This window comes from Anomalospiza imberbis, chromosome 4 (assembly GCF_031753505.1).
Source record: "Anomalospiza imberbis isolate Cuckoo-Finch-1a 21T00152 chromosome 4, ASM3175350v1, whole genome shotgun sequence".
NCBI classification, from domain to species: Eukaryota; Metazoa; Chordata; class Aves; order Passeriformes; family Viduidae; genus Anomalospiza; species Anomalospiza imberbis.
The window spans coordinates 42,942,290-42,955,290 of record NC_089684.1 but is presented as its reverse complement, the minus strand read 5'-3'; the positions used below and the strand labels follow the sequence as shown (position 1 = coordinate 42,955,290).

The window sequence follows — 13,001 nt, the reverse complement described above, 5'->3', positions numbered from 1 at the left end:
CGGGGCTGTGGCCGGGGTTGTGGGCGAGGCTGTGGGCGGGGCTGTGGGCGGGGCTGTGGGCGGGGCTGTGGGCGGGGCTGTGGGCGGGGCTGTGGGCGGGGCTGTGGGCGGGGCTGTGGGCGGGGCTGTGGGCGGGGCTGTGGGCGGGGCTGTGGGCGCTGCGACGCCCTGGGCGTGCGGGGCCCCGGCCGCGGCCGGGCGTGCCGCTGTGTGCGCTGTCGGTTCGTTTTCCGGCCTCCGCAGGGGAGGGACAATAACATGGGAAATGGAGACTCCTACCTTGGGATAAGGTAGTTGATTAAAGTAAAAGATATAGAAAAGGTTATTCTCTACTTTCCCCGCGGGAAGCAGGGGTTCCGCACGCACATCTGTCGCTCCGGAAGGCAAACACTGTAAATAACGAATACCCTCCCTCCCCTTCCTTTCCTTATGTTTTATGTCAGAGCGGACGTCATGTGGCGTGGAATAACCCTTTAGTCGGTTTGGGTCAGGTGGTCTGGTTGTCTTCTCTCCCAGGATTTTGCCCACTGATACGGCTGGGAATGCCGGGGACACAGCGCTGATGTGGGAGCGCTGCCCAGCGGCAGCCAAAACACGGGTGTGTTACCAACCCTTTCCTGAGTGCCAGTGCTCGTCCCGGCCCTGTGGGGGTGTCTTGGCGACGGAGCTCCGCCCCAGCCAGAGCCGGCACCGGGCGCTGCCATTGACGTCGCTCCCGTCGCCAGTGCGGGGCCAGCTTGTGCAGCGCGGGGCGGCAGGGAGCGGGATCAAGGGGCGGCATCCTGCAGCGGGCTGCTTCGCATCGCCGGCCCAGCGCCTCGGCCTGGCCCCGGCCCCGGCCCGGCCCCGGGGCTGAGGCGGAGGCTGCATCGCTCGCGGTGCGGCTGCGGCGGGGCCGATGCCGCGGGCGGCCGGCGCTCTGCCTCGGGCGCTAGCCGTGCTCTCGTTCTCCGTCCTGCTGAGCGCCCGGGGCGCTGCCCAGCGCCGCCCCGCCCACAGGTACGACGGGCTGTGGCGGTGGCGGAGCCGCGGGAGCTCGGATCGGGCCCCGGTGCCGCGGCCGGCGGCCGGCGGCCTGTTCGGCCGGGAGCAGCCGCCTCATGGCTCGGCCGAGATCCCGGGGCTGCCGTGCGCCCCCTGCCCGCCGGGGAGGAGCTTGGCCGGAGTGTGCGGTGTCCCTGTGGGGGAAAGGCAAGCGGGGCAGTCCCTTTAAGTGATGTAATTACTGGAAAGTACAAGAGCGGTTTTGCCCTTTCCCACGTCTCTGTTAAAAGTTTTTGTTGTGAACTTCAGGCGTTTCGTGAGTTGAATATTAGGAGAAATTTCTTCTAATTTCATTAGACGTGGGAATGGACTGCGCAGGGAGGTGGTGGAATCACCATCCCCAGAGGTGTTCAAGGAAAGACTGGACGTGGTGCTCAGTACCGTGATCGAGGTGACACGACGATATTTGTTCATAGTTTGGCTGTGATGATCTCAAAGGTCTTTTCCAACCTAATTGATTCTGTGAAAGAGCTGAGTCTATTCCACTTGCTGTAATGTACTTTAAAGACTGGGAAATAAAGAGCATGTTAAAACGTAATGAATGAGATGGGTTTTTTTTTTTCCTTTTAGTAATTTATCTGCAAGCTGTTGGTCCCATCTTCATCCTGTAAACATGTTCAACAGTTATAATTTGAAGTTCCACCACAGAAAAGCTCTCACGTCCCCATATCCAGGATCACACATTGAGCGCTGCCAAGTTCCTGAAGATAAAGTAGGCTGGCTGACTGAGTGGGAAGATTATAATCCTGTGGAGTACACTGCAAAGTCTGTTTTGGCCAGACCCAATTGGGCAGATCCCCAAATCAAGTGAGTGGAAATGTTGGCTCTTTTCCCCTGTGAACATGAAAGCAGGAAATAATCATGAATTGAGTTAACAAGATCATCTTAAGTGATGTTTGATTCTACAGTGATGTGTGAAAGTCAAGATTAAGGAAGGTGGTGGTTAGAGAACTGGGTAGTTTGGATTGTTGTAAAGGCCTTTGATACATGATTTTCCTGAACTGATGATTGAGATTGGAATAATGGACAGCTGTTGATGCTGTGCACGTGTTTCTGTTGTGAGCTAAATAAAAATCTATTTCTCCTTAAGAATTTGGAAGAACATTTTAGTGATACACGTGCTTGTTTATTCATGGTTGGAATGCAAGATGAAAAAAGAAAGTGTAATTGTAGGTTTTGAAGGGAGCGCTCTGACTCAGGAAATGTGAAAAGTTGAACTAATTACAGATTTTTTTTGTGACTGTGTAACAATGTGGGTGTCAGTTCTTCTCTCTCAAGTAATAAGGGATAGGAAAAGAGGAAATAGCCTCATGTTGTGCCAGAGGAGGTTTAGTTTGGATATTAGGAAAAATTTCTTCACCAAAAATTTTGTCAGGCACTGGAACAGGCTGCCTAGGTAACTGGTGGAATCGCCATCCCGGGAGATATTTAAAATATATCTGGATGTGGCACATGGGGGCATGGTTTAGTAGTGGGCTTGGCAGCGCTTCATTGAACTCGGTGATTTTAAGAGTCTTTTCCAACCAAAATGATTCTGTGATTCTACACCTCTAATCTTAACAAAAATACTTTTGAAACACTTTGTCTAAGTGAAGATTGAGAGAGATGCAATGTTAAATACTTTAATTCTGCACTTTTGCCTGCAGAGCTAAATACAGAGGGACTGTAGCAGAAAATGTTAGGACTTCATGGCCTCCTTTAGAAAAGGGAGGGCCTTCAACTCCAGTTCTGGTAAAAACTGCTCATCAACACACTCAAAGGAGTGTTGCTGGTCTGATGGCTGGCATACAAGCTTTTGTGTTTTGTAATTTGTCTCTATTAAATTCTATTAATTTGCCACACAGCAGTGAAGGTTTTTCTCCCAAATTCAATGAGAGAGATGGAGAAGTGGAGAGGAAGAGTCTGAATGGCTTGTATGTGGTCGAAAATGGGAGACCCCGGTGAGTGTGGGGTTTTTATTTGCATGTTCATTTCAGTGGTGTAGTTTGTGCTCTTACAGGTCTGTCAGTTCCAATACATGGTACCTGCTAGGACAAAGCCAAGAGAGAAAAGTGGAATCTAGTTTGATGAATCTAATGTGATGAATGAGAAAAACGTGTTGTGTCTCTTGCCCTTTAAAGCATGTATGTGCTTTTACACAAAATATGTGTTGCTGTCCTTCCCTTTTTTGTTATTTAATCTTGATTTGTGTTTTTTTGAGTTTGTTTTGGTTGGGGTTTTTTTGTTTGATTTTTCTTTTTTTTTTTTTTGTAGAATGTTTTGAATGTGGGGAAATAAATATGTTTAATATGTTAAGGGTTTAAAAATTTAGCAGAAAATAAACTCCCTTTTGTTTCAGCTGGTCCTCAGAGATCAGAGGAGCTGGGTGTGGCTGAGCTTAATTTCCAATTGGAACCAGTTCAGGACTACATGAATCATATACTGTGGCATTTATTTCAGCAATCCAGTGGGAAGGACTGGCCTCACCGGCAGAGGATTGTTGGGGCGCTGGGGACCAAACCATGCTGCTGATCCTATTGTAACCAGGTAAGGTGCAGGTAACTGCAAGGTACCCTGCAGTAGAGAAAAAACCCATGCATTTTGCTGCTTTTCTGCTTCTCTGGGCAGGATGTTACATTTAATGGCCCTTTTCTCTGTGTGTTTTCTATGTGTAAGCTCATTCTGCTTTTGTTATGTAAGAAACACTAACTTAGTCCATGATAGGAGGAGGTGGGATTAGGATGCTCTTTTTGTCACTGTATGCTTTGTTTTCATGTGCTTTTCCCAGCAGGATGTGTGTATACGTGCTAACCATTTTACACAAAGTATTCAGAAAAGATTGTGTGGTTTACAGAAGTGTGAGCTAGAAAGTGCCATGCTGAAGACAGAACCATTGTGGAAAATCATCCTGATGCATTTTACTTCTTCCCCTTTCCAGAAGGATGCCAGTGCTACTGAGTTACTTCCTTGAAAGTAAATGCTGGAATTGGGTTTATTTTTTGTTTAGACAGCTTTTTACTCTGCCTATTGGTAGTCCTTAGTTCTTCACTGAAGGCAATGGTGGCTTGTGGCTTTGTCCTGGCGCTGCTGCAGCTTGTGTGACTATTCTGTTCCAGCAGAAACATTCTCATCCTCTTAGTATGAATTAGCACAAGTGCAGCTCGGAAAGCTTTCAGAGGAACTGCTGCTACCAGCCTGGCTGCAGAAACATGCCTCATGGGCATTTTCTGCCCCTTTGGCTGAGGAAAACCTCAGTGTTTTGCCCTTGGTTGCGATCATGCTGGATGGCATTTGATTTGTCAGTCGCCCCTGACTGTTCATTCTCTGCTTTGCTTGTCACCACACAGGATCCAGTGCCTTGCTGTTCCTCTCTCAGGCCCAGGTGTCAAGAAGCAGCAAAACATATTCTTTTTTGTCATTTTCTGCAGGTGGAAAAGGGATGGAAGTGGCAGTAAAGTTGCTCATCCAGTTTCTGGCAAGAACATCTTGCAGTTTGTAGCCATCAAGAGGAGAGACTGTGGGGAGTGGGCCATTCCAGGGGTAAGGACAAAGCTTCAGAGGCAGCTGGCATTTCCCTGCTTTTGAAGACATGAGGCAGATATAGCACATGTGTGATGCAGGTGGATGTAATATACTAAGAGCTAGGAGTTTAAATGTGTAGAATCTGAGGGATAGTATTTTTTTGTTTGTTTGTTTTCCCCCTTCTAAGGGGATGGTGGACCCAGGGGAGAAGATCACTGCTACCCTGAAGCGAGAATTTGAGGAGGAGGCCTTGAACTCTCTGCAGAAATCCCCTGAGGAGAAAGCAAAATTGGAGAAGCAGCTCCAGAAGCTGTTCATCCAGGAACACTTTGTGGTGAGCTCTTTGTCTCTTGTGGTAGCCTTTTGAGCTGTGCATGTAACTCACAGTTGTATGGAACCTGAAGAAGTGCAGCTGAAATAAAAATAAATTGTGATGCTCATCTTCTTGAGGTGTAGGAAATTGAAGGGACTGTTGAAAACTCTGTAAGGGCAAATGTCTCAGAGGGAAAGAAAAAAAGTATGACTGATTCCACCTTGTTTGTTTTGACACTGAGCTTGTTCTGGTTTGTTTGGGGCCTTATAGGTGTACAGAGGATATGTGGATGACCCTCGTAACACTGATAATGCCTGGATGGAGACAGAGGCTGTGAACTATCATGATGAAACAGGTAAATATCTCCAGGCATGCTCTTAGTTGCCTTTTACTCCATATGTTAGTTTGAAATTGGGGCTGTTGTTGAGCTGAGAATGGCAATGAAATCAGGGGAGCATGAAAGTCAGGTGTAAAATATGGGACTAGATTATCAAATTGATCTGTTATCTCGGACTCCCATTTTTCACCTGTAAGATAAATCAATCTACTTAGATGCTTCTGATATATTCAAGCCAGAGACTTCATGCAATGACATTTCCACTGAATTTTGGATAGTAGGTGCCAGTTGTAAGTTTCACATGTCACTGGTCCTAGATTTATCGGTCCCCAGAAGTAGTGGAGATGGTGTATCTTTGGCCTGTGTTTCCAATACAGAATATAAGAGCATTTCCTTGGTTGTTGTCTATGAAGTCCTGAGATTCTTTTTAAAAACAGAGTGAAAACTTGGGAAAAAAAAGCAATTCAGAAGCCTTTATGCATCCCCTTTTAAAAACTAGTATTTTTTATTTTGGGGCCTTCTGTAAAATTTCTTTTTTTTTTTTTTTTTCATAATTGTATATGTTTCAGAATTCAGTTTGTTCTGTAGAATAGTATGTGAGAAAAGGAGCAGTCAAATATTAAGGAAACAAGCAAAAATCCAGGCAGATGTATTGGCTAAACTTGGGGTAATAAGAACATGTTGTCATGATGGTTTAAAGTAACTTTTCATGCTGCTGGTGATATCCTAGGAATGATGACAGGGTGTTAACACCATTTCTGCCATTCAGATTTGCCTCAAAATAGTGCAAGTCTGAAAAAGGTTTCCGGCACAGAATCAGTGAGAGATTAGTTGTTTTTTCTCTGAGAAGCCATTGAAGGTTGCTGCCTGTGAAGGAGCATTGTGGAAGGTCAGAACTAATAGGATGTGAGAGGGGAAAAAGCAGGAAGAAAAGATGCAATAGCATGTTCTAACTCTCGTTTTGTGAACAGGTGAGACGATGGATAACTTGCCTCTGGAAGCAGGTGATGATGCTGGAGTGGTGAAGTGGGTTGACATCAGCGAGAAGCTTGAGCTGTATGCGAGTCACAGCTACTTCATCAAGTTGGTGACTGAGAAACAGGGAGCCCACTGGAGTGAGGATCCTGGTTCTGAGTGCCACAAGTGATGGAAACTGGGAACTGACAGACTCTGAGAGGAGAATATGTTTTCCAGCCTTGAAACAGAAGTCCTTGTCATCCTCAGTGAAAATGCTGTGAAATGCAGCTGGGAGAAACACTGGACAGTGATAAACACAGGCTTTTTCAGAGACTTCAGATTGCTTCTTTTGATTCCTTATCTAGTGTGAAATGAGAAGAATGTGGAGCTCTTGCTTTGCTTTCTGGGCTTCATTATGTGCACCTGTTTCATAATGTCTGCAGATCTGCATGGCAGCACTTGCATTCTGACTGGTGGTAGTTCACAGGCTCTTTGTTTTTGCACTGATTCCTTTTCAGGAATATATATCCCTAAGGAATGAGAGACTTGTAGGATAACCTGAATAATGACTTAAATCAAGTGCTGAGTAATAAAGTGAAATTTCTTTTCTGAGTCATTTTATTTAACATATCTTTGCAGGAATTTTCCACTTTGAGAGATAAGTTTTCACATTCAATTTTTTTTAGTTTACAGTGTGGCTGGGATTCACATCTGAAAGTGTGACTGTGCATCTGTGTCAAAACAAAACTATTGGAAGATGAAACTTCACGACTGATTTGAGGAGCTGAATTTTGTGATTCCTTCTCTTCCCACGGCTTGCGGGGTACAGGACAGCTGTTGTGGAGACTGCATCATAAACAGAATCAGTGGAAAGAGCAGCCTTGAAGTATAATCTTGTAAATTGTGCTGGTTTCTTATCCTAAAGGTGATATGAGTAACTTGCAGTCAGGAGGCTGTTGGGAGCCTTCTATAGCATTTATGCTGCTAACAGGGGCTGCACAACAGTTGCAGACATTTCTCTCTGTGTTTTTAATCAATTGCTGTTAATTGTGTACTGGTGTCAGGAGTTGGTGACAGTGACAACTGAAAGTTGATGTTGAGACCTGAGGACATCAGGAATTTTGATCCGTGTGTTGAAGTAAGTTGGTGATAAATGCCATGGTGTGGAATTACTTTGTGTAACAGTACTGAGACACACTTATGCACTGTTGAGACATTATCCACATCCTGCTTAAGTAATTAATGGGTTTAGGACTTTCTCCTTTTCAACCCTACCCCTGCCTCCCAATTAGCTAGAGAAACATGGAGGAGTTATGGGTGTTTATGTGGGAGAAAATGGGACTCTTGCAGAGTTATTAGTATGTTCCTTTCAAAGGAAAAGGTAATGTCAAAAGGTATCAATTTTTCTTTCAATCCTTGCTCACCTCTTCCTGCCTATCAGATTTCTTCTGTGATGTGATGCATTATGCAGAGTAGACTCCCAGCAGTGTAGTTGGGTTTTGAAAGCATGATCCACAAGAGCAGACCCTTCTTAGAGAGTCGGGATGTGGATCTGCAGTCTCTATGTAGTTTTTAATACCCTGTCTTGCATCAGAAAAACACAAAATGTCATGAATCATGCCTTCTTCAGATGTTTTGGGTTATTAGTTTACTTCTCAGCTGATAAAAACGGCAGGGTTTTTTTGGTAACAACCCCTACTAATCCTTAGAGGATTGACAGGCTTGGCAGAGGAAATGTGTTATGGAAGGAGTGTTGTTTATTTTTCACTGGAGATATTCTGACTATAGTGATGCTGGAGGAGTACTCAGGTGATAATACTGAGAGTACTGAAGGTGCAAACTGAGAGACAGCATAAATTCTTTTTCCTGAAGAAATGGGAATCTGTGGATTAAAGTCATTACCTTTTGAGGCCAGCTGTATACTGGCAGTGTACTTGCAGTTTGAGAGCTGTGCTTTCTGCCACCTAACTCTGTGTGGGTTAAACAAAAAACAGAAAGAGCAAATAAGCAACAGGCTGCAGCCACGCTGGAAAAGCACTGTCAAAATTACTTTCTCCCCCAAGACATTTGAAGTCCCAGAGAAAGGATCTTTTCCAAATGGAACTAGCATAGAGAATGTGCTTTTTTACACGCCATCCAGGTTGAGTTATTTACACACTGCTTTGTAACATTGCAGAATGTGAAGTGATCAACAAGTCAGGTTTATGGAAAAAAACTGGCAGTGCTAGGAAGTAATCTCTGGTTTGTGTAAGAAGTTCTTGTGTTGAAAATAATCACAGTTTAATTCATTGTATCCCAGGGCATCAGCCTGGAGTTGGACTATGATTATCAGCCTGTGCTGCTTCCAGAGCAAATTAGCAGAGGGGGATGGGACTTCCACTATTTAAGCTACCAAAACAGCATTTCTGACTCCCATCTTCTTTTCTTTGGAGAGGTGACGTGGTTCAGGTGAAAGATGTTTGCTGATCATCCTTTGTAGGAATAGAATTTTGTGTTTTTTCCTTAAAGCAGCATATGCCTGGAATGTTTTCAGTGAAGTGCTTACCTTAAAATCACAAATTTATGGAGATTCAGGAATAATCTCATCATGTCCTGGGCTTTTTTATGCTTAAATTGTGCCTCTCGAGGAGAGCAAAAGATGGGCAAAGGAGAAATAAACACAATTTTCTTCGACAAAGTTGTGAGAAAAACCATATATCCAATAGACTTCTATTTTATTTGAGACTTCTATGCAGCGTGGTAAGTTGACAATACAGCAAATAAAGGAAACAGGTCCCATTTCAGTGAGTGATAAAATCTATATTCTATAATTCTACTGAAGAGTTTTGTGAACAGCTTAGTCATTAGGTTAGTAGTATTTATTGGTTCAGAAAGATCATGGATACATGTGGGTGGAAACACTGGCTTTTTAGCTATGAAGTAGTTACATTTTTCTGCTGTTAAGGAATGTAGAAATTTTCTGCACTTGGGTTGTTTGATAAGAATTCAGTGAACCTTATTCCACCATTTTCTTGAAAGCTGTTCAGGTGTTAATTACAGAAGTAAGCAGGGTTCATCAATTTTAGTGCAGTAGTGGGAGTCTGTTCAGCTGGGCTCAGAAAAGGAGATTTTCATTTATGTCCTCTGCAACAAAGAAGAAGAAAACATTATTAACATTTTATGCCAAAGAAACATTTTTATGCTGTATCACTATCAATAAAGTGACTGATGCTGTGAATGAGCAATCACTGGCAGAAGTATACATGTACTTAGATAACTCCTTGCAGCTTTAGTCCTTCATGACTGATAAAATGTTATCAGAAGAGCTTGAAAAATTCTGGGAAGAGCAAAGGTTCCGTGTGTCTGACTTCTGACTAGAATCAGCCTCCGCTTAAAATTAGGGACTTGCTAGTAGGATTTTGAACACATTTCTTCAGTCTTGTTTGGCCAAATGCCTTCTGTCCCATAACTCTTCTGGGATTAACCTCTGCTATGTTAACCCTTCACCCTTGTTGACCTTTTGCACTCTTGTTATTAGTGTTCTCTTTTTCCTCTCGGCACAATAGCCATGGGCTTCTGCTTACAATTTCTTTGCCTCAGACCATTGTTGAGGTCCGAGTAATGTTCTTGGTGGGAACATTCTGTCAGGTACATCTGCTTATTCTTTTAGGTTTACCTTCCTTAATCCCAAAGCAGTGGCACCATTCCTTCAAAGCGATGAGTTTGTCCTGGTCTCCATCGCACTCTTGGAAGAAACGGGTTATGCAGTGTTCCATGGGAACAAGGGAGGCTCTCAAGGGTGCGAGCTCCGAGTGTGTTAATAACCTGAAAGAAAGGGCAGGTATGGAGAGCTGCATTTCCGTAATAAATCAGCAGGATTATCAAAGCTGATCTAAAATGCTAGAAGACAACAACGATGGCTTTATCAGAGATGCCCCAATGGATTTTTTTATGGTGCTTCTGTAGTGAATATATCCCAGGTCATGATAAAGATGTCTAATACCTGATGAGCTAAAATGCTTTTGCTGCATGTTTGTTTGCCAACATCTTTTTTCCTAGAACAGGTATTACTTTTGTAGTAATTACAGGTATTGAAAGGAACAACTTGCTCACAACTCATCACTTGTGGAGTTTTGCTGTTAATTCTCAGGATATCAAGCTTGCAAAGTGCTTAACTGTGTTCTAAAACAGTAGGTGTGACTGTCCTGAGATATTGAAGGTCTGAACTTGGAAATACAGATCCCATCACTGAGTGATATGACCAAAAGCTTGAAATCTGAGTTATATTCTCAGAAGCTGGAAGCTTCCTCTGAACTGTGACTATATCTTCTCCTTAAACAGAGACCTCTGTGTTGTTAGCTGAAAACTGTGGATACCTCACTAATGGATTTTTGCTTCCACGGCTGTCCTTTGTACTTAGCCTGTTTCTCTTAGCTTCAGTAATAGCAGGACTTCTTCCTGGCTGAAAGCATTAGAAGGTATTAGGACACTGTAGAGCTTACAGTGTAATACATGATCATGCAAGGCAAGAAGATAGCAGATTCTGACCTAGGATATGACCAGGAAAACAATGAGGGAAAAAGTTCTGTGTTAGAGAGGGAGTGATACTGGCTTCTAACAGCCAAGGGACTGGTTCTGTATGTAGAGAATCCCTTGAGGTGTTTAGAAAAGTAAAACAGCCTGAGTTTAATCAGCAAATCAGAACTGAACCACAGATATTTTTTTACCTGTCAACAGGGTGCTGATCAAGCTGGTGAAACTGCCAGTGCACAGGATACACATACATGTGGTAATTTTTCTCAAAGTCGTGCAGGAGCAGCTCAACCGGGTGGTCACCAGCCACAAGGCGCTTGTTATTCTGGTAGATCTTTTTTACCTGAACTCAACATAGAAATTGTTATTTTTTGTTTTGGGTTGAAGATCTGTCCTGAAGAGAGCTATCTGGCAAGAAGATGTTTTGGAAAAATGAAATTTGTTAATAAAATACCCCTAGGGAAATGTGTTTTAGTGTTGGTGACCATATGCACCATGAAAAGCTTGCCTTAGGTAGTCCAGGACAATTTTGCTGCTGTCCATGTCACCTTTGGCAGTAACTAGAAAGGAAGTGGAATTCTTGTGGCTTAATTGTCCGACTCAGCTAAGGGGGGCAGTAGCCTCAGCTTGTTAGGAGATTAAACCAGTTTTATCACGTCTTCTGTCCTGAGGCAAGCAACGCGTGTTTTGGTGGCAAGTAAGCCATCTCAGAAGTCATCTAATTCATGCCATTTTGTATGAGATGTTCTGGGCTAGTCCATGTAACTGCATGATCTTATTTGAAAAGGATTGCTGACCTTATTCCTTTGCTTTTCAGTTAGAATCCCAGAAGTGCTCAGGTCACGTTCATAGTATTGAATAAGGATGTTCTTAAGCCAGTCCCGCATCCGGAGGGGAAACTGATCCACTTCGTAATCAGTACAGGGGGGGATGTCTATGCCAAAGAGAAAAGCTTTCATTAACAAGTCATCTGTTAAGTCCCCATTCGAGTATTTCTGAGATTTGAGATCTACTTCCAGTAAAAATTAGAATTGATGGAGCTGTTAATACATAAAATTTTGAATGCACCTAATGTGTTCAATTATATGTCTACAATTTTTTTAGTGCACATGCTCAACCAGTTGTGCAAGCCACAACCTTTTTATATCTGTGCAGCTTTTGAACATAGTTGTGCAGTGAAGCTCTAATCAGTCAGTTGCATGAATGTAGAGTATTTGACAGCAAAGGACCATTCTGGCTGGGAATGCACTTTCCTTCTACCATATGCAGCAGTCAAAGAGGTTGGAAATCAGTTCTGGCTTTTAGATCCTAACTTCTGCATTTGGCATCTAAGTTTGGTTGATGTTTTGTGGTTTTTTGTTTTCCATGGGGGTTTGAGATGGACATTTGCATTTATTAACTCTGTAAACAATGTTTTTCTGGTCAAGAATTTACAAAAATCTTCAGAAGCTATAGCAATAGGAGCATAAAAGACACTGCAGGGGGAAGATAAGGTCAACAACAAATTCGTGTAAGCATAGGAGAGATGTCTAGGTTTCAGATACTTTTTAACATGTTTAGGGTTTTGAAGGCTTTGATTAGCAGATAATTGATGCACAAGTGGCAGATTACAGGAAGAAGAGTAATTTAGGGCTGGCAGATGGGTTAAGGCTATTGGCTCTTTCTTCAGTTCTTCAAAGGAAAACAAGCTTACGTTTGCAGGAGCCCATATAGTCTAGGTGCAGCTGGCGTCCTATTTTTGTCCCTTCCAGTTGACATTTGGTGCCAAAGAGTTGACATGTGCCATCATAAGTCTTGTTATCCGTACCACAAACCTAGAGGAAGGAAAACCATCACCCCACCACTGTGTTGAGAAAAATCCTTGTCACTCAGAGGCATTACAGTAATAAAAGCATCATGTGGTGAATACCACAGGGAGTACATATGATCAGAAGTATTGGAATTAGTAGTTGTTGTATGAGGACTACTTGTCTATACTTGTACGCCCAGTTATGCAACACTTCAGTTTAAATTTATGGTGATATAGCCTCTGAGATGCTGTGGGATTATTTCACTGGATGTGTACTCAGCATGTGCTCTAAAACACCAAATGGGCACATAGAATTTTTAGTGACAGGGAAAAGCTGCAGTCCCTGAGACTGAGTGAAGCAAGTCAATTACTGTAGTTACGTGGGTTCATATTGCTCTCAAACCACACTTAATAAGTTTGGGTGCTTTATACTTAATTTTTCAATTACTGGAATCACTCAAACTCAGTTGCATGCTTTTTAGGGTATAGAACCATGCTAAATAATAGCAGGGGAATATGTTATCTTGTGAACACTTTAGGTGGCTTTT

The 13,001-nt window shown here is 43.3% G+C and overlaps 2 protein-coding genes across 4 annotated transcripts in view; one reads left to right on the top strand and one right to left on the bottom strand.

The window, feature by feature from the left end:
- Positions 1–157: 157 nt before the first annotated feature.
- Positions 158–7,204, top strand: NUDT9 (nudix hydrolase 9). Of its 2 annotated transcripts, none has more exons than XM_068188080.1 (8): positions 158–290; positions 1,615–1,851; positions 2,889–2,984; positions 3,484–3,570; positions 4,452–4,563; positions 4,733–4,879; positions 5,129–5,213; positions 6,167–7,204. In XM_068188080.1, exons 1-8 carry the CDS (start codon positions 259–261, stop codon positions 6,340–6,342), a joined length of 972 nt encoding a protein of 323 aa, XP_068044181.1. In that variant the 5' UTR covers positions 158–258; the 3' UTR covers positions 6,343–7,204. The 2 variants fall into 2 exon arrangements, with proteins under 2 accessions (XP_068044181.1, XP_068044180.1); XM_068188079.1 differs by lacking the exon at positions 158–290 and adding an exon at positions 754–999.
- Positions 7,205–8,849: 1,645 nt separating this feature from the next.
- SPARCL1 (SPARC like 1) overlaps positions 8,850–13,001 on the bottom strand; it is a 13,384-nt gene continuing 9,232 nt past the window's right edge. For both annotated transcript variants that reach the window (XM_068188075.1, XM_068188077.1), the window contains exons 7-11: positions 12,358–12,478; positions 11,462–11,598; positions 10,859–11,007; positions 9,808–9,956; positions 8,850–9,275 (exon numbers count right to left, since the gene is read on the bottom strand). In XM_068188075.1, the coding sequence (XP_068044176.1) occupies positions 9,247–9,275; positions 9,808–9,956; positions 10,859–11,007; positions 11,462–11,598; positions 12,358–12,478 (585 nt within the window). In that variant the 3' untranslated portion in view covers positions 8,850–9,246. The remainder of the gene's footprint in view (positions 9,276–9,807; positions 9,957–10,858; positions 11,008–11,461; positions 11,599–12,357; positions 12,479–13,001) is intronic.

Coding starts and splice junctions, on each gene's coding strand:
- NUDT9 (XM_068188079.1), top strand. CDS start 899: ATGCCGCGGGCGGCCGGCGCTCTGCCTCGGGCGCTAGCCGTGCTCTCG. Junction 2,985..3,483: donor GTCGAAAATGGGAGACCCCG/GTGAGTGTGGGG, acceptor CATTTATTTCAG/CAATCCAGTGGGAAGGACTG. Junction 3,571..4,451: donor GCTGATCCTATTGTAACCAG/GTAAGGTGCAGG, acceptor CATTTTCTGCAG/GTGGAAAAGGGATGGAAGTG.